The sequence below is a fragment of the Buteo buteo genome, chromosome 7, assembly GCF_964188355.1.
Source record: "Buteo buteo chromosome 7, bButBut1.hap1.1, whole genome shotgun sequence".
NCBI lineage: Eukaryota > Metazoa > Chordata > Aves > Accipitriformes > Accipitridae > Buteo > Buteo buteo.
The window spans coordinates 18485901-18512596 of NC_134177.1; the positions used below are offsets into that span (position 1 = coordinate 18485901).

The following is a 26696-nucleotide window of genomic DNA, read 5'->3' on the forward strand; positions in this document are numbered from 1 at the left end:
AAAGAAGATTCTTGAAACTTCCCTATGGATGCTGACTGTGTAATTATTGCCATGTCCTTTGAGGAATTAAGAGTCTTCATCTGAGTGAAACCTGTATGATATGTTTTCCTTTAATTTTGTTAAAATATTGGTCTAATGAAGAAAGGTTATAGTGTCATGGTAGGCAGCATCTGTCTGTATTCTACTTCCTCAGAGGTGTTACTGGTGCAGTTGTTTGAATATGTGTATCTTGGGCTTGGGTTTTTGGTATAAGAGTATTAAAATACTGGAGGTCAGTGGCACAAAATGAAGTTTTTTACTATGAAGGAATCAGGCTATAATGTATAATGAATATGAGGTGTATTTCTTACTAGTATAACATCTGAGAACAAGGTCACTGTTGAATAGATGAAGGAGGCTAGACGTTCTTCTAAGGAATGTTGAGGGGAATAATTCTAACTGAAATGCAGCACTTTTTTTAAACTAGTCTCTACTGTACAAATGGAAAAGCACATGATAAACACAAGGCTTCTGTAGCATAAGGAGAAGGAAGTTGCTACCTTATGTAGCTGATTATTTTGCAAGCTAGAATTGTTTTTGGAGAATACTCCTCTTTGAGGCATGGTGAACTGTTCATTCCATTCTGTCTATTCTGTGTTATCTCTACATCTGAATGGGTGTTTAAGTTAGATATTGCCCAACTACCTCTTTCATTTTACACTGAACTTGACCTGGGGTAAATAACCCTCTCCCTAGAATAAAGAATTAGAGGCGATTTATTTGGGCGTGGAGTGGGGGATTCTTCTTTGGATATCTACTGTTTATTCAGATTTTATAGCAGAATGCCAGGGAGAAGCTCTACAGCGAGTCAGACAAATTGAAGAATTTTAGGGGTAGCACTATTGTCTTATAAGAAAGTTACTCATCCAGTGTTTTGGTGTATTGTGATCTGTTAATTATGCTATCACACAATGATGCAAGATGCATCTTGTCTTAAATGACTGTACTTCTTCCACCTCTCACCAAACCTGTATTGGTCAGAGTTCCATGAGCAAGAGTGTATTGCACTCCTGAACTATGTTAGACCTTTATCAGAACCAAAGCTCTTTGCTTAAGTAAAGTGGATGGAAGCTTACACTCCTCTGAAAATGCAGGCTCTTTAGAACAGGACCTCCCCTGCCTTTCTATCTCTGAACAAGCACTTTTGGCTGGCAAAGCATATGAAAGGCCTGGATAAAGCATGCTGGTTAATAGAAACTTTATAATTAATTAAGTTTCTTTTACTGTCTTCTGTATCTCCTCTTCAGTAAGCTGCTGGGCAGAAATAGCCACTGTACAAGGAGCAAACTAAGACAGATCTATCAGGTCCTTGAAAAATTTGTAGATGAAATGGGAAAAGACAGGCTCTCAGATAACAGTCACTTATTCTCTGGTTGCCTGTCTTTAAACACAAACTTCAGGATTCATCCTTCCACACATCTAGCATGCAGTGCTATTGTTCTAGTTCTGCTGCTGAACAGTACATAGGAGGGTCAAGAGTTCACAGCTTGATGCACCTTCTTCATTATGCCTTGCTCTACTCTGGTGATATATGCTGCTTTGGCTGCTATATTTGAAAAACAAAACCCCCAAACAACGCAAAAGCAAACCCCCCCCCCAGCAAACACACCTTTTCTTACATTAGTTTTTTGGAGACACTTTAGACACTAACTTATTTCCAGTCTCTTTCTTGCGTTTGTCATCCATGAAGTGAAACTCTTCAATGTCAGCTGTAAAATCATTTAAATAGAATGGATGAGCTGTGGGAAGAGTGGTTTCAATAATATGCTTGTATTGTGCAAATAACTATGAACTTACGATGCATCTATGTTAATGTTTTAGTTGGGAATGTTATTCTAAAGCAAAACTGTCATCCTCACCTGCTGTGCTTTGGCTAACATTATGGAATGGTCTTGGAGCACTTGAATTATAATCTTTTTGGATGAAACTAAACCCGAAGTTGTGCTCTAGGAGAGCAGTTCATGCATCCTGCTTGCTTGTGGTTGTAATTTGGTCTGCTTTGAAGTAGAAATCACTGAAATGCATAGATGGTGGACATTGGTCCTTAATGGCAACTATCGTGCTTCACAGATTTTCTTCTGTTGATCTACTCGATGTAGTTGTACAGACAGTATGAGATTTTATTCAGGCACTTTTAGATACATGTGTTTCTTAAAACCAAACCAATACAAAAATATACACACCACACCCCCCCAACCCCACACAAAACAAAAACCCCTGTGTTGTAGAGGGAATTAAGCAGTAATGTGAATCTGTAGGAGGTTGTTGCTTCATGCCTAAAATTAGCCACAAAGTTTATAAGCAAACTTAAGGGCCACACCTTCTAAAGGTTTGGAGAAGGTTACTTCACTTTGGTCATAGATATGCAATCATAACCCTTCAAGCAAGGACAAGTTTCAATACTGTCTGAACTTGTGTACTTGATTACATTTCTGCTTTGTATAAATAGCTTTCTAAATGTTGGAAATGCAACAGCTTTTTTTCTTAAAGCTTTCTTGTTGCTAAGGTGCACACATTTTCAAAATACAGATTAAGTGACAAAAACTTGGAGAGTTTCTGCAGTTTGTCACTCATACTGTAATTTCAGACTTGGATGTGAAGTCCACTAATCTAATGTAAGCAAGTGGTCGTATAGCCATTGGTAGTATAGCCAAATGGCTTTGTAATAGCATTAACTTTGCCTCTGTGTCTTACACTCTGACTGGAGTAAACACTATGATAAACCTCAGTTGAGGAAGGTGTTAAAAAGGAGAGAGGCTGGACAATTATATCACTTCCAAGCTGAAATGCTAATGCCAGTCCTTCTGTAGTCTTTGACCCTTTTGCAGCTTAAAGATCTTTTGTTAAAAGTTTATCAATTTAACTTGCTGAGCAGCCACTGTTCACTGGCATGAAGAGTTTGGAAATTCCAAACTCCTCTCTGGTCTAGTATGTAAAACCTAAGTGCAGAATCTTCCTCCTGTGACATCTAATACTGGCAGATTTGGCTTAAACTAGAAGCAAGAATGCAAACCCATTTTCCTCTAGACTGGGCTTATTTGATGTCACCCTAATAACATCAATACTTTCAGTCAAAATTAGTGGGGGAAGCCTGTGATGTTTTTTTCTGCTGGAGTTTGCTAGCAATTTCGCACTCAACATAGTAACTTGGTATGAGCTTTGAGCGTTTGATTTTTACAGTTGCATTTGTTTAAAAACAAACAATGGTACTAGGTTCACAGACAGTGTAGAAAGATTGTTGCAGCACAAATTGGAAGTAAACTAATTGTCTATGATGTATGCTTTTCTCTAAAGGATGCAAGGGATGTGTGTTTGAAAGCAGGTGTATAAACTGATGAACTGTTTGTTTTCCCCTCTGTGTATGCACATAACCAAACTGGCCTTGGTGAAGTTGGACTAATGTGATTCTTCACTTTTTGTGAAGTGAAGTAACTTTGTGCTTTGGATGACTTTCTGCTCTTGTGGATATTACAGTTCTTACTGGCTTTACTACCAGATTGAAAAGTATTCAGTGTTATCCTCCTAATTTAGAATTACAGTTGCGATGGCACCTTCCTATTTGTACAGCATGAACTCTTGTCTGAACTACGTCTAAGGAAGCAATAATGATACTAAAGCTTCCCTTTGCAGCAGTAAACCAAAGAAGAGTGGGAAGCAGATGCATTAATGAGAGCACTGTTTTCATGAGGGCAGAAGAAGGGGGTGGAAGGTACTTACTGTCACTTTCTTAACTCTATCCACATTGTCACCATGCGTGTTGAAGAATTGTGCCCTTGTGGCTTAAGTTCCCAGTGATGCCATAGTATTTACTTTGAATGGGAGCAATTTGGAAGCGATATTGCGAGGCACACAATAAGATCTTTTCTGAAAGTGGTGCAGTTGACTGTTCCTTTCAGTTGTGAGCAATGTTTCAGTGTATTGGTATGGAGTAATGGAAGTGGTCCTCTGTACTAAGAACTATTTACTAGTGCTGCAAAAATGTTTTAATTTTTTTAGTGGCATGAAATGACAGTGGCGCTTATTTTTTTAATCTGCATATTGTCACTTCTGAAATCTTTAGGAATAGCAGTATTTAAGTAGGATATAAATTTGACATAAATGACTGCTATGCTCTTGCAGTTGTGTATGAAAGTATGATACTTTATAGAAGTTATAAGATTTTGGAATATAATATATATATAAGTTCTTGCGCATTTGGGATTGAAGGCTAAATGAGAAATGAGAGATCCTTGTTAGCTGCATAGAGGGCATTGGTATAAGCAGGATCTGGAAGACACTTTGGACTGACCTTTTTCTAATACTAAAGCAAGAAGAATGCTTTTGTTAGTTATACTACTTTTGTTCTGAACAGGATTTATAATACATTAACTGTTAACATCTTACCTGAGACTTGGTGTAAAACCTAAATTTGTTTGAATTGGTGGGGAAGATGGTAGAGTATTTCTAGGGAGAGAAAGTAAGGTTTTTTTATACAGGTTATTTCATCTGTGCTACTGCTTTTTTTAATCTCACTTTTGACAGAAGTAAAAGCATGTTTAGTTTTGTAGACTTCGTGTTTGGAAGCATTTAATACCTCACGCTCAGCTGCTGAGGAACATGACTTAGATGAAACACATTGTTTATGAACTAACTTCAAAAGTAATGTTTTTTTTTTAATATGCACAGAGTAACTCTTTGAGGACAGGTTCTAGTTGGTTCTTTATTATGATTTTGCTAGGGAAGGCTAAGGGCTGGCAGTTTCCATGAGATTTTTTTACATAAACACTGCAAACTAAACGGTGGGTCACTTATCAATTTCTGTACGTGTGTTACTCTAAACTGAGTGTCTTCCTGTGAATTAAAATGTGTATCAGCAGACAGCTTTGTCCAGTTGAGTGAAGCCTTGGAGTAGATTATGAAACTGTCTTTAAGTTGTGGGGAAAAAAAACCAAGGAAAAAACAAAAAAACAAACCCCAAGAAAAAAAACAAAACAAAACCACTTGAAGGTGCAGCAAGTGCTCAGTCTTCCTGGACCTGCCCCTGTGAATGGAAGTGGACAAACGCAAGCTCATAAATACTTAGCTTATCATTTTTCATCATTAGTGAGGGACTTAGCAACAAGTATTTTGAGAGGCTAGAATATTTGTTTAAATGAAGCTTCTGAGTGAACAATACATTAATGGAAAAGAATCAAGAGCTTGTAACTGGCTAAGTTGCAAGTTAAAAGCCTTAAATCATGGGCAAAAGTATGGGTAGCTTACAACCTCTTTTACAAGAATCAATCTTCTAGCTGCCCACGTACCTTTCATAGCACTTAGTTCTCCAAGTGTTACTCTTTCTGTTTCTAGCTCATCAGACTATTCTAACTACCTTTGTATGTAAGTTAACTTTTAACGAGACCTTAAGCAAGCTATTACATCCTTAATGTAAATTGGGACAATGATATTTGTTAGTTGGTGCATAGTTAAAGTTGTTTTAACTTAATCCTGCAGTCTCTCCAAATTGTCAGTCTGCTTGCCATCATATAAATCTTAGAGAAGGGGAGTTAATGTCATGCTCCTTTTAACTGATATGCTACTGCCTGTACAGTTGCTATTGTCTTGTGTACCTTCTCTTTGCAACATGTGAGGTGAATGATTAGACTCAAAGAATGAGAAGTTGAGAGCACATTAGGGTTTTAAAAATAAAATTTAAAAATATTCTCATCAGTTTTGATTCCCCATTTGTTATGCTTCTAGTGTAACCTTTCTGCTCTGGCTATGTGTGTTATTTCTACTGGTAGTTTGATGGATAAAGAAAATAAAGCAAATGCAAATAGTCTGCATGATACAGTATTCACAGTCCCCAGGATATGGTTGTAGCTTTATTGGTCCACATAAATTGGACATTGTTATGAAATTATATTTGTAAAACTTGTAAGAACCTGAAGGGTTTAAAGGTGAAAGGGGGGAAGCCTGGAACAAGTGGAAAATCTTCAGTGCATGATTTAAGTACTTGATGTTTTGCTTTAGCCATATTTTCATTGAAAAGATCTTCAATTATTTGTTCTGTGAAGACTTAAAGCACTTAAGTTGAATCTAGTTCTAATTAAAGCAAAACAAAAATCTTTAAAGGAAAATAACCTTTAAAATATACTTCAGAATAAATGAACCCTGATCAGTTAGCTTACATAAAAAAATTAGATTCCTGCCAAGTGTAAATTATGTAATAATGTCTGTTACTCCCATAATAAAAACATTTCAGGGGGAAAATTAAATTTTACGCCTTAATCTTTTGTTGGGAAAAGGAAAATCCAAATACTTAGGATTAGGTGAAACATTGCCAAGTTTACCTTGATGGAGTTTGCTATTGTGCACTGAAGATCTAACTTATATTTTACTTGCTTTTGATAGTAAAAATGATTTCTTTTAGTATGAGAAATAAAAACAAATTACTAGAGTATGGAGAAGATGCTGTTAATTTAATCTTTTAAGACTGTTACGCTCTTAGAAAGATGAGCCACAGGAAATGTTTTGAATATGTGCTGTGTAGGTGCATTCGTCTGAGTAACTGACTAAATGAGAATACTTAGGAAGAAAACAGAGGAAGGAAAGTTATCAAGAAAAACAGTCATATTACTGAAGTTTTACCATTTCGACTCTGTAAGCAAATTATCATGTGGTTATCACTTAGGTGATTATGCTTGGTACTTTTTTTCCTTATAAGGTTTATGTTTAAGTTTGTATTGAAATCCTTAAGAGGGTGGTGAAACTTTCTGGTCAATAGCAGGCTTTAGCTCTGCCTTTGCTACTAGATTTCTGGCATTTGGTTGGAAGAAGCTATATGAAATCTTGTGGAACTCTTCTACCTCTTCTTCCACTTACTCTTTTGGCCTAAACTTTTTAATGTTTGGGGTCATGGGTTGGAGCAGGACGCTTAAATCCAAAGTCTATAGTTCTCCCCTTTCCCCCATATGATTCAAAGATATTTGCATAGCTCAACTCAAAGGACTAGATAGCATAGGTTAATAGCATATAAACATATAATCAGCAGTTCTTTAACCTTGAAACGTTGGTTCTTCCATCATTAGTACTAGGCTAGTTTGAGATTTCATTAAAAGTTAGCGATGCTTGGAGTTTCTGCATAGGTAGGATATGAGCAGTAGAGTTTTCTTGGTGAGTCAGGAAATGTACAATAAACCATTTTTTTGCATGCAGCTGAAAGCTACTAGGAAGACCTCTTGTATCTTATCTATGTGAAACTCATTACTTTCTCTGACATCACAGGTTTTCTGTCTCATCCAACTGCCTTCATTGGTAGCATGCATTTCTTCGTTCCTCTTCAGCTGTTACCAAACAGCTCTCAAACCTTTGAATTGGTGGATCTGCAGCCAGAAAATAACTGGCAGGGTTGAGCTTTCCTATCAAGTGGAACTGCTTGCATTCCCTTTCAGAGCATTTGATTTTCTTAAACTGAAGAGCAGAGACAAACTTGTAAACACTCATAACTGGATAAAGTCTTAATGCATAGAATCTTGGAGTTGATGAGTATATATCCGTTTCTGAGAAGAGGTCTTTGACAGGTGTTCTAGTCTTGTGCCTTACTGTGCTAGCTTAGTGCTTAAGTAAATTATTCAGCACTCTTACACACCAGAAAAATTTGAATTTATCTGCACAGCTCAGGTGTGAGAAGATGTTTTATTCATTTAAAATGACTAAATAATTGTGTGCTTTACAGAACAGTTACACTGGTAGTGATTTGTGACTGCACCAGGTGATTGTTTTGAAATATTGCTTTAATGCTAGGGGTTGATATGGAAAGGTTTGAAGCTGTAAACTAATATTTGTAAATGGTCCAAAAAATAAATGATAATTCCACCTACAGGTTTGTATCTGTATCTTGGAATCCTGATAGCTTTCTGTTTTGACTTTCTGCTGACAGGTCACATTTAGGGCAGGCAAAGCATAAGGCACATAGCCCTCCTGAGAGTAGAAAATCTATTTCAAAGACACCCAAAGTGCAGTCTAATACTACTTCTGAGCAGTCCAAGGGACACTTTTCTAAAAGGTAATTGCGCTTCATATTCATATGTTAACTAGTGTTATCTGCACTTCACAAATGTGTATAATATATCCAGTTATGCAGAGTTCTTATCTGTATGACTACTACATTTTAACTAATCTAGGTATTGCATTCAGTGGATATATTTCAGTGTTTCACATTCTGTTTATGTTTTGTTTTTCTAACTCACCAACTAAGAGCATTCCATCAGTGCTGGGGAGGAAATTATTTCTGCATAACTAGTCCTGGAATACTTGCAAGGTCTTTCTCCCCTTTTCCTGCTTCATGTTGGGGGAAGATTGCCCAAGGAGTTCTGAGCAATGTTCAATATTAATTGAAACATGTAATAATCTAAAGTATGCGTGTGTTCAAGGGTAATCATCTTGGCCATGCTTTGTCTGCTTTTTATATGCTTATGCTATATTCACACTGGAACAGTTTTCTATCATGTTGAAAATTTTGCCATTTTTGTGTGTGATTCATTACCTCAATTTCAAGATTGATGAGAAACTATCCTTTCATTAAGAGTCTACCTTGAACTAGAATCCAGTTATGACTAGTTATGCATTACTGAACACTCCTTATTCTCTTATGGAACTTATGTTCTCAAACATTTGGATAATAGCTTCATGGCTTGTTTTTTGTTTTTTGTTTTTTTTTTTTTTCTTTTTAATCGGTTTGATGTATCTATAAAAAAAATCAGATAGTAAAATTTATCCAAGTTACCTCCTATCTTCCTCTTTAAAAAAAGCAGTGTACTGTGCTTTTATTTTGGAATTTATTTTAGTTTTTATGCTAGCAAAGATTCACAGTATGACTTTCTGGTACAAGCATGTTTTTCTTTTTTCTTGTTTCAATGTAAACTTGGTAATCAACAGTGTTTCTTACCTATGGTTTTCTTTATTATTAGAGAATGCTGACATTTATCTTGCAAAACTGTTGCAACTATGAGGTTTCTTGAGTTCAACACTAATGCTGTTCCTGCTTGCTTCTACAGAGGCTGTAGTTCATCTGCCATTTTAATACCACAACAAGAAGATCCAGAGAGAGTCAATACTTCAGAAAAGCAAAAAACGGGGCAAGTGCCTAAGAAAGACAATTCTCGAGGAGTTAAACGCAGTGCTAGTCCAGATTACAGGAGGACCAATTCTCCTAGCTCTGCTAAAAAACCCAAAGCACTTCAACACACTGAAACTTCCTTGGAAACTAACAAGCCACATACTAAATCTAAGAGAAGACACTTAGACCAAGAACAGCCCAAGTCTACACAATTGCCATCAACAAGTAAGGCTCACACCAGAAAGGGTGGAGCTGCTGGTAGCTCCCGAAGTCAGAAAAGGAAAAGGACAGAGAATCTGTCTTGTATAAAGAGTGGTTCAGCAGTTGAATCAACTGGCGCTGAAGAGAAGTCAGCAAAACTCTCCAAGCTGGCTTCAAAATCGGTGACCTCAGCCAAAGCTGGGTGTAGCACCATCACTGATTCTTCTTCTTCAGCTTCCACATCCTCCTCCTCTTCTGCTGTTGCCTCTGCTTCTTCTGCTGTTCCTCAGGGTGCCAGAGTGAAACAGGGAAAGGACCAGAATAAGGCTAGACGTTCCCGTTCTGCATCCAGCCCCAGTCCAAGAAGGAGTAGCAGGGACAAAGAACCGAGTAAAACAGGTGGCTCTTCAAAGTTCGACTGGGCTGCTCGATTCAGCCCAAAAGTCAGTCTCCCTAAAACAAAACTGTCTCTACCAGGCTCTTCAAAGTCAGAGACATCAAAACCTGGACCTTCAGGACTACAGGCTAAGCTAGCAAGTAAGTTGTTCTTTTGTGAAAGAATAAGCATGTATGTTTTAAAATCAAGTCCTCTAAACAAATAGTTCTGTTGTTTTCAGGCTTCTTGGGACCTTTTTAGAGAAATTAACTTTTAGTGTGTTCTGCTGAGCTTTTAAGTAAAGCTGTGACTGGAACTCTTTACAGCTAAAGCAAGTGATTTAGTACAGTCAGTGTTCTGTAAGTTTAAACTGCGGCTCTGTCTTGCAAATCAATTTTAAAAATAAAATATATGCAAAATAGTTGGATGTTTTGATGGGGACATACATGTTATAAAACTCTCTTGATTATATTCCTCCTGTCAGATTTTTTTTTTCTCGTTTTCTTAAGCTTTCTGTCCTAAAGTGGGAATGATAAATGCTAGAAAACAAGTAGATAGTATGTGGTTTCTTGTTTCAAGCCCACTTTCCTAATTTTTCCTTGTTGTGAGAATCTCTGATGTTACTTTAAGAACAGTAATCTTTTAAACCTAGTGTACCTAGTGCCTGTTAGTCACTTTATCTTTTAAATTGTTCTTAAAAGTATGTCCTCTCTCTGGTGCTGAACTTGAATAGCAGGTACTGTTCTTGGACATTGTCACAAAGAAATATAGGCTTACTCCAAGCAGAGCACCTGCTTGCTATTGCGCAGATATGCTTGTAGCTCTGTTGCCTTGGACAAAATTTTTTTTGAAATGCATTATGTTGCCTTTGTGTAGTGTATGATTTACTTATAGCATGTGTTGTCTAAAACTTGATTTAAGAAGTTGGATTCCTAAGCTTGTTTGCTGTTGTTCTTTACCTAGGGCATGATCATAAGTAGCCTGTCCCAACTGGGCTATGTCCGTAGCTAATACTAATGCAGGAAATATGTGAAATAAACAAGAGCAACTGGATGTCTTCCTGTATAATCAAAATAGATTTGATTGACCTAACAGGCTTGTTTTGGATAACTTGCATGACTGGAGTATTGATTCTGGAATGACCTAACCTAATTGACCAAGAATGGCATTGAGGAAGGGGGAGACCTCTTTAGCAAGGCTTTATCTACTTACTCCATGGTTCAAGACCTAGTGGGTGATGAATTCCAGAGTAAAAACTCTGAATTTGCATAGGGTGGAGTGAGGCGGAAGTGGGTAGGAATCGGGCAAGAATGGGACTGACCAACAAGTTCTTAGCTAAAACAAGTTCTTAGCTAAGTCTGTCCTTGTTACAGGCAACTTTTTTAGTAATGAAGAAAAGCAACAGGGAGGAGAAAGAATTTACCTCCAACGAGTGAACAATGAGAATGTGAAGGCAGAGAGTAATTTATGTGACAAGTTACAAAACTTCAGCAAGGAGTGAGAAGGGGAAGGGTGGGATAGCACAATGTGAGGGGAGGTGTGTTGAGTAGTTTGAAAAACGGCATTGAGAAGATGAGCCTAGACTGTCTCCACAGAGAATGTACTGAGAAAGTCAGCTTGACTAGCTTTAGCTCTTCTGTGACCTGAAAGTCATCTTTTGCAAAAAGATAAACTTAAGTTGAACTAAGACATTTAGGTATGTCACAAAACCAAGTTGGTATGGACTTATAGGTATGTGCGTATGTATAAAAAAGTCACAGGTAAGGGGTATAAAGCATGGTGAGAGACATTTCTAGACACCAGTAGAGGTTAAAGTTACTTTCTCTAGATGGTGTCCCAATTGGGGGGGGGGGGGCACTAACAGGTGAGACTAGGAAGTCTAAAGTGTCTAATGCCTCTTTATTTTACTGTAGATTACACCAAAACTTATTCCAGTGGTGGTTATATTGAATACTATTGATCAGAGTAAGTGATTATACTGAATATCACTAAGTAAGAACTCGACCTAGAATAGGAGAAAAATGTTAAACTATGATATTTTCAAATAGCCTCAACCTTTCAAATAGTACATTAGAACTCTTTGACAACAGATTGAAGTGATCTTGGAATCAATAGTAACTATTGTTAGCTTAGCCTTTTTAAAAAAAGAGAAGACTTGTCTGTCATACAGCTTTGCTAACTTGAAAATATTGGTGCAAATTTGAAATGTTTTAACAAAATAGGCATTTTGGATGATGCTGAGAAGTGTCAAGAAAATATTAAGAAAATAAACCTCCAGGGTAGGTTTCTTTAAGGAAGAATGAGTAAGTTCAAATTTATTTTCTGTAGCAAGCTAGTACCCTTGGAGGATAAGTGAGCAGAAGTGATTTTTCACACAAATAGTGACACCCCTAAAGCTTTCTAAAGCTGTAGGTCCAACAGTGATCTAGAATAAATTATTGAGGTGTACACCCCTCTGGCTAGAGACATGTCCTTAGAAGTCATAGTAATCCTGTGTAGAAAGTGAAAGCTAAAACTCAGTAGGCTTATATAGGGGTATAATATGAAACAGATGCTTGAAGAAATTTGCAATAGGGCTTATAGAACTAGTGGGAGATAAATAAAAAACAACTGTAAGGAGCTGCAAAAACTTTAGGAAAAATGATGGAGGGGAGTGGTTCTAGGAAGAGAAGTGGGAGGAGAGGGGAGATTATTCTGGCTAACATACAGTCAGTCATGTCTAAGCAAATGCAATGCTGTTCATTTCCGAGTATTGCTGTTCAGGAAATAGAAGAAGGATTATTAGTAGTTGTGATCTTTGAAGGAAAAACTAGAAGAGATGAGCTGGCTTACTCTACTGAAGAGAAGAATGAGGAGAGACATGGTTGCAATTTTTGCAGAAGCTTTTCACGTATTGGAAGGGAATATCCTGAGGTTTCTTGTCCAGTCCTCACTGGATAATTATTAAGTGTTAAATGCAGCCAAGGTGACTTTCAGAGTCTTCAGTGACACAGCAGACTGTGTAACTGAGCAGTGATGTCACTGAATAACATCTATAGAATTTGTTGGAAGAATAAAAACAGGCTAGACAACAACAAGTTTCTTGTTTTGCTCTCTTGATTTGACTATGTTCACATCCCTTTCAAACCCTATATTTTGTAGGAGCTTTTTCAATGTTGTGAATTGGGTCATCTCACTGATTATGTAACAATATAAAAACAAGCTTAATTATGTCTTCATTATTTGGGAAATCTCTACTGTGTTTTGTGTAGTGTCTTGTGGCCATTAAGTAGGAAGAAGCTGGCAATCATGGCTGGGACAGTGCTGAGAGCAGGGTAACTTAGGGTAGCTGTCCCTGACTGAGAAGCCTCTACCTAATAGTTTAAGATTTGTGGGGCTGGAGAGATTATTGGGATACACTGAAAAGCCACAGGAAGGTGAACACAGGGCATGAATGGTGTATAACTCTTGGCTTCAAGGGATTTGGCAGAGGTGAGGGAGAAAAGAGTCTGAAAATAGCTCTGAATTAGTTTATTTGGGATTGTGGATGACAGTGCTGTCTGCATGATGGTTGTTAGAGCCTTAGAGTTGTGGATTTAGGATTGAGGAAATAAGATGACTAGCTTTGAAATACTTGGTTTAATTGTGGTGATGGGCTGTGTGGAGCTATAATCAAGAGCTGGGGATGTGGTTTGGTGCTGAGGGAGGGGAATAGTGGAGTATTAGAATCACAGGAGGTCATTTTGCTGTCCCCTGCCACAGCTATTTTCACCCTATCTTTATTGTGTGAGGAGGAGAGCAGCCCAGCACAGCAGCCAACCTGAAGTCTAAACTTCCAGTGCTAACAAGTAAATCTTTACTGATAATCTTTCTGAACTGCAAATAAAAGGCTTTCCAGGTTATGCACTGTGAAAGTTTGACTAACTTTGTTTTGGCCTGGGTAATACACTCAGACTTAAAATAAGTGAATGCAGTACAGCTGCATATAGAACTTGTTTCTTTCAAGCAACAAAAAAGCCTTAAAAAAAAAAAAATGCTGTCCAGTAAACACACTTAAATGTGAAGGTGTTCTTAAGATTTTGTTTGTTTGTTTGATTTCTGTTAGTCTGTGCTGTTTCAGGTTTAGCCTGTTTCCTTCTGAGTCATTAACATGAGTGTTTGGCATGCAAATAGGATGATGTCAGGGCATAAGCAGTATATCTGTTTGCCATAAGGAAACCTATGCCTCTGCTTTTAATTCTGAAGTTTACATCTGAAGTTTTTGCAGTCACTGAATATGAACTGCCTAAACCCAATTTTCGTTTGGTTTATTGAAAGTCCATCTCTGTTCACAACTCTTACTAGCTGTTTGAAACAGATCTCTTGATGATAGCTCTGTGTATTACAGAAATGGTTTGATGTTCATCTCCAGAAGCTGTTTATTCAGTACTAATTCCCCTGAAAGGCCTTTCTGTCTTTCTATGGCAGTATGACTGGTGCTTTCCTTCATCAGGCAGTCACAGGGCATCTGTGATCCCATCTCTGAATGCTGGTTGTGCCTTATTTACCAGTGAAGGTTTGGGACTGTTAGCCTCCTGCAGATCCTATAGATACAGGACTAACTTTCATGAGGCCACACTGGCAATGTGTTAAGGGGGAGATCAAATTTTGACAACAATGCAAGTGAAAGGAAGAAAGTTCGGTCCTATGCTGAAGAAATTAGCAATCCTGAGTTTATGGTGTTGGGAAGACTCAAAAGGATTTGCCAAAGATGCGGGTGGTAAAATTGACATAAGAAGCCTTCTTAAACAACAAACTTCAAGGGCAGAGAGTGGCATTGAACAGCAGGAAGGGAATGAGCTCTGAGAAGTCTTAACTTCCTTTTTAGCCTTTGAAACTAATAGAGGGAGGTGGAAGCTCATATGTGCCCTGTTAGGTACATCAGAGGTAGGGAAGTAAAGACTTGGGGAAAGAGAAACATGCAAAAAGATCTGACAAGTAGAACATTCTTCCTGAGCAGCAGGAGAAAATGAGCTCAACTCTTCTGGGTGCTCAGGCTGTGATGTATTCTGCAGCTCATCCACCAAGCAGTAACTGGGTAACTCTTTAAATTTTCTAAAACCCTCTTACTGAGGTAATTCAGTTTAAAGAGATGGCTCAGCTATTTAATGCCTCTTACAGAAAAGGACAAGCCATTTCACAGCTTCATTGCCCTACTGTTTCATGGTGTCTGTGCTCATCTGACCTGTGTTAAGCAAACTCAGCTCACCAAACTGGCAGAATACTAATAGAGCAAGAAAGTGTATCAGGTGTGCACTTCGTGCATCTTGGGATTTGTTTAGGGACAATAAGACATGAATGAGTGTACCATACTGTTAAACAACAGTAAGCTGTTAAGCTATCTCTGCTGTTTTGTGAAACCTTTGCCCTTAGCAGAAATCCTATTTTGATAGAAGTTAAGTCAATCTTACTTCACTTACAGTGGATGTGTGGTGTGTCATTCATAGCCTATTACTAAGCTGATAGGAAGTTACTTAATATTTAGGGCTGACTACTTGAAAAAAAGTACCCATACATTTGAAGTAGTAAGTGGCATGCTGACATAAAGAATTAAAATGTATTTGTATATTTTTTTCAGTGAACTCTACTGCAACAGGGTGATGTACTTTTGCTTTACATTTAGAGGAATAAGTTAATCTCATTTAGAATTTCACCATACTGTTACAGGTACCAAGTAGCCTACTTTTCCATAAGTGCAGTATGAACTCAAGAGTCGTAAACACGTTTTATCTGTGGAATAATACAGTGCTATACCTAGTGCCAGTTAAAGCATGCATTTTCTATTGTAAAATATAACCAGCTATGAGGGGAGTTTTGTTGTGTCTGTGCACTTCTATTACTTTAGAAGCTTAGATAGCTATGGCGTGGGATCCTGCTACAACTGTTTCAAACTGTTTTTGTCTGTATCTCTACTTCATAACACATTCCTATTCCCCCCTGCCCTATGAGTGTCTTACTGTATGTAAATAGGGTTGGAGTCGTGTATTTCTGTTGTAGCAACTTCAACTTAAATTTTTGGTTTGAAAGCATAAATGGTAAAAATGCCACTGCCTTTTTTTGAATATTTGAAAAAGTTATATATTTTGTTCTATATGTACAGACCATCTGAAAATTCAAGTGGCTGGCCTGCTTCAGTTTAGTTCTTGGTGGCTGTTAAATACAGAACCTTGTTGTTATCTTAAGGTTGCCAAATTTTTTGAGATAGTAAGCCAGGTGTGTGGTAAACACATGGATATCAGGTTAACCTTCGTCTGCATGGAACTTAACTGCACACATCATTGTGTTCCTGGGTCAAATATAGTACAGTGTTTGAAAGGACAGACTATTGACCAAGTCAATAATAGCTTTTCAGATCACTTTCCCTTTTCCTTTAAATATCCAGTCAGAAGCTGCATAGATATCATTTAATCCCTCAGTACCACAACTCAGCATTCCTGGAATGTTTTAGGATTAAGGAAATAAACAGGAGCCAGTTTGATAGGTACTGTGCTCAAAACCATTGCACATTTAAATACGTTTTATTTCTGCTTTGTTGCCAGAAGAGGGAGCAGTGATCTGTCTCATCTTTTCAAAATTATTTACATCTGTTCTAGTAATAGTGTGTCCAAATTGAATGTTATGGGATTCTCTTTTATTTATTGTAGAGGCAGGGGGGGGACTTGAAATGTAAAGCTGGGCCTGATAAAGATTTTTAATTTTTGACACCTTAATTATCAGCCTGCTGGTTTGGAAGCTGTTGGGGGGTATTTCAGCCTGATAGTAAGCTTGCCCATCATCTGAGAATGTTGTATGGCATGGGTTTTTTGTGTGTTTAAGATTTACCTGGTTCTGTGGTGGGATTTGTCAGCAGAACAATGGCTTCATAACCTAAAGTAAATTAGTATCAGTTGGGTCAATTTTCAACAGTACAAATAGTTCCAAATTAAAAACTTGAGAACTCCTTCTCTAAAGCTGTGAAGATATGCTTGGTTATCTGCCTCAAGGAAGACCTTATGACAGTGATAGGGGTTGAAGGGATGTAGTTGAAATAGGAACACAAATATTACATATGACAGATCTCAACACTGTCAGTGCTTGACTCCTGGAGGCGAGCATGGTGTTCATTTAAGGCAGTTATTCTTAAGCCATACTAATGTGAATGAAACTGATTAAAAATTATGATTCAGCTAGTGAAGAAGATTAAGTTTATGCTGCACAGATTTACTCAGAGGTGGCGGAAAAGACATGCAACCACCACTGTCCTCCACCCCAATGTAATTTCTTTTTCTTTTTTTATCTAAAGCTAAAGCATCTCTTTTTAAGTGTTTTGAACATCAACATGTACAAATAATAAATGTGTATCCCATAATGTGGTATCTGTTTATCATGAGAGACTTACAAGAGCTTGTACAACTGTAGTGTGTAGGGTAGGAAGAGGTGTCTAGGTAACTACTTGGAGTTTAGTATTACTTGCCTCAAAATAATGAGTAAAAGTAAATATCTGAACCTTCCTTTTACTGGTGTAGCAGTTCAGTGTGAGGTGACTGAAAGCTGATGTTGGCTTATTGTGGTTCTTATGTAGAGGCTGTTATTCTACACAGAAGTTTCCTGTATACAGAAGTTTCATTTCTTTGCAGAACTGCTGTGTATTTAAAGACTGATTTACTCTCAATTCTTTACGTATTACATAGGTCTAAGAAAATCTACAAAGAAACGCAGTGAATCACCACCTGCTGAGCTCCCCAGTTTGCGGCGGAGCACACGGCAAAAGACCACGGGCTCCTGTGCTAGCACCAGGTAAAAATTAAGATAATGAAACATGATTACTGCAGTAGGCTGATATCACTGGCATTTTCATGCATGAAAACCAGCCTTGTCTATCTCTTACTTTGCTATTGTAGAAGTTCCTGTAGCATTTCAGGCCTGCTGGGTTACCACCAGTGTCATGGATAGTGCTTAGAATTTGTCACCATCAGACCTTCAATAAGCCTATCAGCTGTGGGGGTGCAGGGAAAGAAACACCCAAAGCTAATGTCACGAACTTAAGCAATCTTTTTCTTAGGGAGGTGCTGTTTAAAAAGATACTAAAGACGGAGAGTGCTAAAGTGCTATCCGTCATGAATAATGAAATAGATTGGTATTTTGAAAAATAAAAGACTTCGTGGTACCAGACAGGAGTCTGTTTTAGTAGTGTACATGGTTAAGCTGACTCAGCTTGTCAGCAGCTGCATCTGAACAACACTACAAATGTTGAAGTACTTAATATTCTTTCTGATGTGGGGGAAAATCAGTCCTGAATTAATAATTTTAAACAGCTGGTAGATTAAATGGGAGGGGAGACTAAATGTGTCCTGTGATGAAGAAAATTTTTGTAGTTGTGTATATTCTGAAGCTACACTTATGAAGCTTAACAAGCTTTATTTTTTTTTTCTTATGCCAAAACTGCATTTATTAGTTCCAGCACAATTTCTTTTCGCTCTTCCCTGCCATAAAAAAAAAGCTTCTGAAGTCTGATTCTGTCAAGTGTGCATATGAATTTGACTGTTTACTTTGTAGGCATATATATTTGTAGTAGTGATGACAGTGTTTAAAAAAGCAAATTTTAAAAAGGCTTGTGCCTTCAAACTTGTTACGGCACTGAAAACCAAGCTGAACATCAGAGTTCTCTGTTCTTTTAGTAGTTCAGAACTTCCTGTAAAGATAGTTATTCTGTCATAAGACTTCTTGAATGTGTACATGGTTTGTAACTAACAGTCACTTTAATCTTGCTCATTTTGACTATTATATTTTAGCAGACTACTTTGTCTTGAAGGGTATAATGTAAGGACCTAGCTATAATGCATTAGTATAAACAAATCACTGCTGTGGTATGGTGCAAGGAGAGTAAAGAAGAGTTGGATAATTTCATAAAGACTGATTCTTATGTGAATCTGTTAGTTTCTGCAACTTTGTGATAGTGATCTACATAAATGTTATGTGGTTTAGAGTATCTCACATTAATAAATCTCTTGTCTTAGTTCATAAGGTCTGAAACTTTGTGTTTTGAATCTTTAGTCGGCGAGGCTCTGGCCTGGGCAAAAGAGGAGCAGCTGAAGCTCGTCGACAGGAGAAGATGGCTGATCCTGACAACAACCAGGATGGAGTTAACTCTTCAGCTGCACGTACAGATGAGGCTCCCCAGGGAGCTGCAGGTAAGAAATTCCAGCTGAAGCATTTTTAGTATAGTTCCTGATATAAACTTCTTTGCATTTAAAAATAATTAAATGGATTAAGTTTGGGGAGAAATTACTTAAGCTGGTACAGCTGGTAGATAATTCTGGAAGGTTTTTGAGAGGGACCTTTACTTTTGAACTGACCTCTTGCTTATCTGGTGCATACTATGTCCAATTAAGTAGACTTTAGTTTTTAGGCATCTACCTTTTTTTTTGAATATAAGTTCAGCTGATGCTACATAAATTACTGTACTGATAACTGAAGAGACATCAAACTGTTCAGAATACAGAAGGCATGCATTTACCTGTAAAAGCTCTTTTGTAACTACTCATAAATATTCTACAAGTTTTCTGTTGAAATTGCAAGCATGTCTCTACTGGAGAAATCTGTAACCAAGATAAATATTCTTACTTGCACAGTCCTATTAAATGGTACTTAATTTTATCATCTGGTCCTAATCAGTAGTGACTTCAAATGAGTTTTCCAGTGATTATGCTGGATTGTAGAAAATCTCCAGTGTTGCTCACCTAAAATTAGCTACATCAGTACAAAAAGTCAAAATTAATGGAAACAAAGTGCAGCATAACACTCAATTAAGAAAAGCATAAATTTACTAAGGATGCAGGTAAATCTGTCTGAAAGGTAATTTGCTGATCTAGCTGTATTCCTCCCCATGCCCCCTCCCCCCATTATCTTTTGTTGATACAACCTCTCTCTTGAGCTTTTGGAAAGTATTAGACCTGTAGGCTGGTCTATTGAAAATAACAATTGTCCAGAAGTATGATGGTGGCAATGTTAAATGCAGAGCACTCTTCTGATGGTGGACACTTTCCTTGATGGTGGATTGATATGAATTTTGTAGCTTTAAAGGCACTGTAACTTGCATTAACCTCTATTTTATTTCTTTAGCTTCTAGTTCTGTTGCTGGGGCTGTAGGTATGACAACCTCTGGAGAAAGTGAGTCAGATGATTCTGAGATGGGAAGACTACAAGGTATAAAAGTTGTTATTAATTTACCATTCATTTTTTGTTTGCAGCCTATAAATAGCCATACCTGCCCAAATTCTGTGTTATATGTAGTGGGAAGGCTGTATTTTGTTTCTCTGACTGTGAACATTTTGCTTTGCTTACAATAATTCTGAAGTATGGAGTTACAAGCCTTAATTCAGTAATGATGCAAGAACTTGGAAATAATGTCTGGAGTGGGTGGTATAGTGTCCTTACTCATTTACATGGGGTATAATACACTGCTATTGATGATTTTTCAGGAGGAGGTGAGGGGAGAGAATTGACAACTCAGTCTTCTTAAGTGTGTAAGCTCAAATATGAGAACAAGTCTTTGGAAGAATGTTTTCAGTTGACAGGCCAGGTTAGGCCTACTGTTACTCTGCCTGCTTCTGGATAACATTTTTTTGTGCTTGTCATTGATGGCCACGTTGCTGTAAGCTTTGATGACCAGAAAAAATCTAAATGTTCTTAAAATGCTTGCTTTTGTGCTTGGGCTAAAGGATTCAGGTTTCTCAAAACCTGAGAGCACAGACAGGTATCAACTCAGTTTGCATGTCCTGCAACTGTTTTAATGATTTTGCCACTACATTGCAAGGAGTTCTGAGATCATGATCTTACTTCCAAATTACACGTTTTGGTTAATCTGGATATTTAATGTTGAAATGAGTGCTGTGTCGCTACCAGTTGTTTATAGTCCTTAGTAAGCGTAGGTATGCATTAGGAATATTGAGCTAAATTGGTTTTTACTATTAATTTATATTGTATTGATCAGCAGTAGTCATGGTTGCTACAATAAAAATCAGAAACACCCACTTAGTCTAGCTTAAGTAACGCTACTGAAAAAGTTTTTAAAAACAAAACCAAATAAACCCCTAATATCTAGCAGAGTTCTTCCCTCTCCTCATCACCAAATAAAGCTTTGAACTTTTTTCAGTGTCATTTTTTTAGATTAATAATGCCATTCGGTTCCTGAAAATGTGAAGATAAGCTTAACCTGTTTTATATAGTTTGAGTTCAGATTTGAAACTACAGTCTGGTGTATCTGCTAGTCTAGATCTAGACTTATAACAATTTATTAGACCAGATTTCTTCTGTGAAATATATAACTCTGGAAACTCAGTGGGTGACTTCTTAAAGGGCCTTAATGCTCTGATGCATATAAAAACGAGGTATTTATTCCCTAAAGGTCATCTTTTTGGTGTTTTTTAGAAATCAAGGTAGCTGCAGTCATCTAATCCTAACTCCTCTTAAAGCATCAAAATTCTAGTATTCTTAAATTATAGCATCATGGAATTTAAGCTTTTAAAAAAAATGTGTAGAAGCTTTGACAATGGCTGTTATCCTCTGTTTGCTTTTAGCTCTATTAGAGGCTAGGGGTCTTCCTCCTCACCTGTTTGGCCCTCTTGGTCCTCGGATGTCGCAGCTCTTCCACAGGACAATTGGAAGTGGAGCTAGTAAGCAAAGTTTGTCTAATTTGACTTAATTCTTTCCACTTCCAGACTAGCAGAATTCAGTCACTAGTAAATTCTGATACTTGTATTAGCTTCATAGTTTAATACAATATTTTACATGTTGGAGGTTTGTATGTTGTCATAGTACTAGACCACTGGTCAACAATATTAATTTGCTTGTCTTCCTATAAGGAAGAGAAATTTGCTTTGGCCATATTTCTTTTCTTTTATTTTTTGGGGGGGGCATCTTAATATTCCCTTCTAGGTGGGGAAGGGAGGGTTCTTGCCTTTTCACCCCTTCCTTATCTTTTTCTTTTGCATGATGGGCTGCTTAACAAAAGACCTCTTCAACCCCCTTGGGTTTTTTGGTAGCTTTTAGCTTTAAAACTATTAGTAGATGTCCGTTCTAAGGTATGTTGTTTATACTGTCAAAAGTGTCTTAGGTTTCAGTCAGAAAGCATTTTTTTCAGACAGTGTGTCAGTGAGAACATGGGTCCTTAGACTTGTTCCACCATGTCTGCATTATGCAGCTGGATAAGATGCATATCTTCTAGTCTAACTCTGGCTTCTGTTACACTGTCTGCCAAGAAAAGGATGGGGTCTCATGGATACTCCATGTGCTTTATTATCCAGGGGGTGTGTTGATAAGTCTGTTGCTTTATAAAGGTGGAGTGGTGTGGGTTCTGGCACCTGCTGTAGGTTGGCAAGATGGCTATGGTGAGCAGTGTGGTGGACTCCCTGTGCTGACCAGTCTGCACTAGAAAGACAGCCAAAAGTGATATTTTGCCTCCCTTTCCTATCCCCACCTTTCTATGACAGGGGAAGGAAGTGAAACTACAAGTACAGAGGAAAACAAACTATCTCTGGTCTTCTTCTACTCTGGCAGAAGTATAGCATTAACAGTTCCCTTGAACACTCGTGTTTTCTAATATCTTCTTTCCTAATCTTTTTTTCTGGATATCTAGGTTCTAAAGCCCAACAGCTTTTACAAGGTCTCCAAGCCACTGATGAAAGTCAGCAACTACAGGCAGTGATTGAGATGTGCCAGCTGTTGGTCATGGGAAATGAAGAAACTTTAGGAGGATTTCCAGTCAAGAGTGTTGTACCAGCTTTGGTAAAGATTAAATCTCATATTTCTCTTGGAGGATATAATATTTCACTCTATCTTGCTTAAATTAAATATTCTTTATTTATATTGTATATTATATGTATGTGTGCATATGTGTATCTGTTTCTCCTTGTTTGCTTTGAGTTTTGCTAAATTTTGATAGTCCTATTAATTCTTTAATATCTCAAGAACAGGTAGTGGCTCTTTGAAACTCTTAGCAACATTCCAAGTCCTGAGTCAAAAGCTATGATACTGATTTGAGCCCTTTTTTTTATGTTGTTACCCAGATGCTTTTTACTAAACTAACAATACTTTTTTTAAAATACAGATAACACTGTTGCAGATGGAGCACAACTTTGACATTGTAAGTGATTTGAAATGTTTTAGAAATTCTTTGAGATACAAAAATGTATCATCTGAACTTAAAACCAAATCTCTGTATATTTAATAGATGAACCATGCATGTCGGGCCTTAACATATATGATGGAAGCACTTCCGAGATCATCAGCTGTAGTGGTAGATGCAATTCCTGTCTTCTTGGAAAAGGTAAAATGAAATCAAAACAGTGTTAAACTAATCTGAGGGGATTTTATCTTTTGTTTTAACTTTAGGATATATCATTAAGATAATGGTTTCTTTTCATAGCTTACAAGATAATGCATAATGCAAGAGAAGCTTTTAAAAACGGGTTTACTCTTTGTTCACACCCTTACTGAAAAGCACTATCTGATTCACTGGGAACTTCTTGTCTGATTGATGTTGCAAAGATACTGTGTAGTTACACAAACTGATTAACTCTTGAAGTAGCTATATAGCTGATCTAGCCTTAAATTGGCTAGCTTGATTACAGCTAGTAGTGCAGCTGCATTAGCATATGTGTCTTAGTACTGGCTAACTGTCCAGGTGTTAATGAAGATTATTTTTACAAACTGGTTTAGAAATTGATTTACCAGCTTTCTTGTTTTCTTGTAGTTGCAAGTTATTCAGTGCATTGATGTGGCAGAGCAGGCGCTTACAGCCCTGGAGATGTTATCACGCAGGCATAGTAAAGCCATTCTGCAGGCAGTAAGTAAAAAAGAAAGCACTTCTACCTCTACCAGTTCTACATGTCGGTGATCTTCTGTGAAGATGAAATAAGAAAACAAGTTTTTGTGATTTTAGCAGTACTGAGAGTGGAAATGTTCATTTATTTTATTATAGGGTGGGTTGGCAGACTGTTTGCTGTATCTGGAATTCTTCAGTATAAATGCACAGAGGAATGCACTAGCTATTGCTGCCAACTGCTGCCAGAGTATAACACCTGATGAGTTTCACTTTGTGGCAGACTCTTTGCCACTGCTTACACAAAGGTTAACCCATCAGGTAAGAAGCTATTATAAAATGGAAAGTTCTAATTTTGACCTGAAAATAGTATAAAGTTGCCTCCAGATATCTAGCTCTTTACTGTGTATTACGTGATAATTGCCTTAAAGCTCTATACTGTCAAGTTGTGATATTCTAACGTGCATATGGACCTTTTGGTTTTTTGTAAACGTGCTGTAAGGGTTCATGACACTCCTATTAATTTTGTAAAATGAGATAAATGAGGTACTTTAACTCAGAGCATGAGTAATAGTGGTTTTGTAGTCCTTGTTGCCCATTAGTAAGAGGAAATCCGGTAGCATTATTGTTCTTTTATCTTACAAATGGGTTGCAAGGTTCCCTCCCACTTCAAACTTGGAAAAGCTTCAGTTTCAATTTTTGTGGGTTTTTTTTTTTCTGATTTGACTTTTTGGGAGGGCTTAGGGCTCTCTAAAAAGGAAGTTCCTACTCTTGCACAATAGTTTGAAGTGATGAATCCTAAATCATGGGGCTCCCAAGATCTGCGTATCCTGCAATGCTGCTGTGCTCATAAATGAGCACTCAAAATGACTATTGCACCAAAAGAGATTTGGACATACTGCTTGGTCGGCAGATCCCTGTTAAAGAGGTGAAAAAGGAGAAATTATTCTGTTCCTTAACAAATGCAACTAAATGGAAGCTTCCGGGTAACGTTTTTGTGCATTGTTGTGCTATTCTTAATTCTGCCAACATCATCTTGCTGAGACACTACCTGAATCTTTGAGGCAGTTTCGCAGAAGTCAAATGGCAGCTTTAGGTGGTGCTCTGGAAACAGGAAGCCCCATTCTCAGCAGTAGTAGGGACAAGTACTAACTCCTGCTCTGTGAAGAGAAGCTACAGCCCACAAAAGTAAGATTTCAAGAAATGTTGAAGTGGAATTTTTCTGGAAAAAAAATTAAATCTTGAGTTAGCTCTTAACAGAATAGTTGAGGTTGGAAGGGACTTTACAAGCAGGGGCTTAGTACTAGATAACTAAGTGGTTTGTTTGTTTGTTTGTTTTAAATATCTCAAGGGATGGAGACTTAAGCTCTCCGGGCAACCTCTTCCAGTGTTCAACCACTCTTCCAGTAAAAGTGTTTTATTATGTTCAGATGAACTTTTTTGAGTGTTTCAATGAACTCTTAACTAGAGCTATCTTTAGAGCAATCTTTACTATTTTGGTGTCTTTGGATTTGCTGTCTTGGCTGTACTGCATGATACAAAAATCAGGCTTCATGTAGTCTGTAGAACAGTAGCCTTCACTCCTGCTTATTATCTATATCTCTGTTGCTTTGGCTTTGTAGCTCTCTTCCCTTTCATTTCCTCCTTGTAGAATCCAAAAAGGATATTGTGGATCTATTTATTCATCTCTAAAGGTATTTTATGTTGCAAGTGTGAGGTGTTTCCCAGGGAACATGCAGGAGCACAGCCATTTCAGAAGGTCAGCTTGGACTGTATCAATGAATTCAAAATTCAGAGCTGTAATATTCTGTAAAATGTGATTCAGCTGGCCTTTTTGGAGAAATTTTGTGAATGCCTCAAAATGACAGGATAACCTAATGCAAGTTAAAATACTTTAATTCAAACAAATACTTTATTTTTTTTATAATAGGACAAAAAGTCTGTTGAAAGCACTTGTCTCTGTTTTGCACGGCTAGTGGACAACTTCCAGCATGAGGAGGTAGGGGAGAGGATTTTTATTTCCTTCTTCCCTCTCTGTTTCTTCTAAGGGCTTACCTTTCAAAGTCAGACTAACATTTTCAATTTTACTGTTCCCTCCTGAAGAACTTGCTCCAGCAGGTTGCTTCCAAGGACTTGTTAACAAATATCCAGCAACTCTTGGTAGTGACGCCTCCTATCCTGAGCTCAGGAATGTTCATCATGGTGGTGCGCATGTTTTCCTTAATGTGCTCCAATTGCCCTACACTTGCAGTTCAACTTATGAAGCAAAGTAAGTTCTTACTCTTTCATATTCTGGGGGACCTAACTAAGTTAATGCCTATAGTCTGTGTGGAACTCTGTGCACTTGATTATACAAATACTGTGTTCTTTCTATTTTTCGCTCTTAATATGATTCCCCTGGGATACAGAATTTAGTTAATGTTGTTGAAAGTTTCTTTTCTTCCTGAGGGGTTTTTCTCCCCTTTCCTGTCTCCAACTGTTGTCACTGGAATGCTTGCCTAATTTTGAGTCTGTATTAGCTGCACAAGGTACAAGTTAGTCTCATTCCAACACAAGTTGAATAATTGTTTTTGTAATCTTTATCAGGTGGGGGAAATATGTGATTTAAGGTCTTTTTCTAAGGGAAAACATTAAGAAAAGTAACTGTTGTGTAGCTGTCTTAGTTCTCACTCATTTTCTTCTTTGCATCTTGTAAATTTTGACTTGTCACTTCCACTGCCCTGTATGTTCCCCTATTTTCTTCTGTGCCCTGTATTATTGAGTGATATTTCCCCCCCAGATGTCCTGAAAAAAACCCCAAACCCTACAAACCTCAGACCTGAAAACAAACATATTTCTTAAAATGTTCAGAGATGGCTGTTGTCTTACTGTCTACTCTGTTTGCTTTGGGCAGCAGCTATCTCTTCTGCATGGTGTCCAACACAAAATGGAATCCATATTTTGATATAGGCAATCTCATTAATAATAATTTGTATAGATATTGCAGAAACGCTTCACTTCCTCCTTTGCGGAGCCTCAAATGGGAGTTGTCAAGAACAAATTGACCTTGTTCCACGAAGTCCTCAAGAACTCTATGAGCTTACTTCTCTTATCTGGTAAGTTATGCAGTCCTAGCTTTTGGGTCTGGTTGGTATGTTGAAGTTCTTAACTTCTCAAAAATGAAGGCAGTTTTCAGCTTAGAT

General features: G+C 37.6%; 1 protein-coding gene across 11 annotated transcripts in view; it reads left to right on the forward strand.

Moving 5' to 3' along the window:
- The window catches only part of TRIP12 (thyroid hormone receptor interactor 12), an 81622-nt gene that overhangs the window by 27833 nt on the left and 27093 nt on the right, over positions 1–26696 (forward strand). For 5 of the 11 annotated variants that reach the window (XM_075031787.1, XM_075031792.1, XM_075031791.1 and 2 more), the window contains 14 exons: positions 7940–8065; positions 9057–9856; positions 17384–17489; positions 18747–18883; positions 19815–19898; positions 21272–21367; positions 22330–22478; positions 22801–22836; positions 22924–23019; positions 23446–23538; positions 23674–23835; positions 25445–25513; positions 25618–25783; positions 26492–26609. In XM_075031787.1, the coding sequence (XP_074887888.1) occupies positions 7940–8065; positions 9057–9856; positions 17384–17489; positions 18747–18883; positions 19815–19898; positions 21272–21367; positions 22330–22478; positions 22801–22836; positions 22924–23019; positions 23446–23538; positions 23674–23835; positions 25445–25513; positions 25618–25783; positions 26492–26609 (2238 nt within the window). The remainder of the gene's footprint in view (positions 1–7939; positions 8066–9056; positions 9857–17383; positions 17490–18746; positions 18884–19814; positions 19899–21271; positions 21368–22329; positions 22479–22800; positions 22837–22923; positions 23020–23445; positions 23539–23673; positions 23836–25444; positions 25514–25617; positions 25784–26491; positions 26610–26696) is intronic. The other 6 variants (XM_075031794.1, XM_075031798.1, XM_075031797.1 and 3 more) reach the window with 2 other exon arrangements.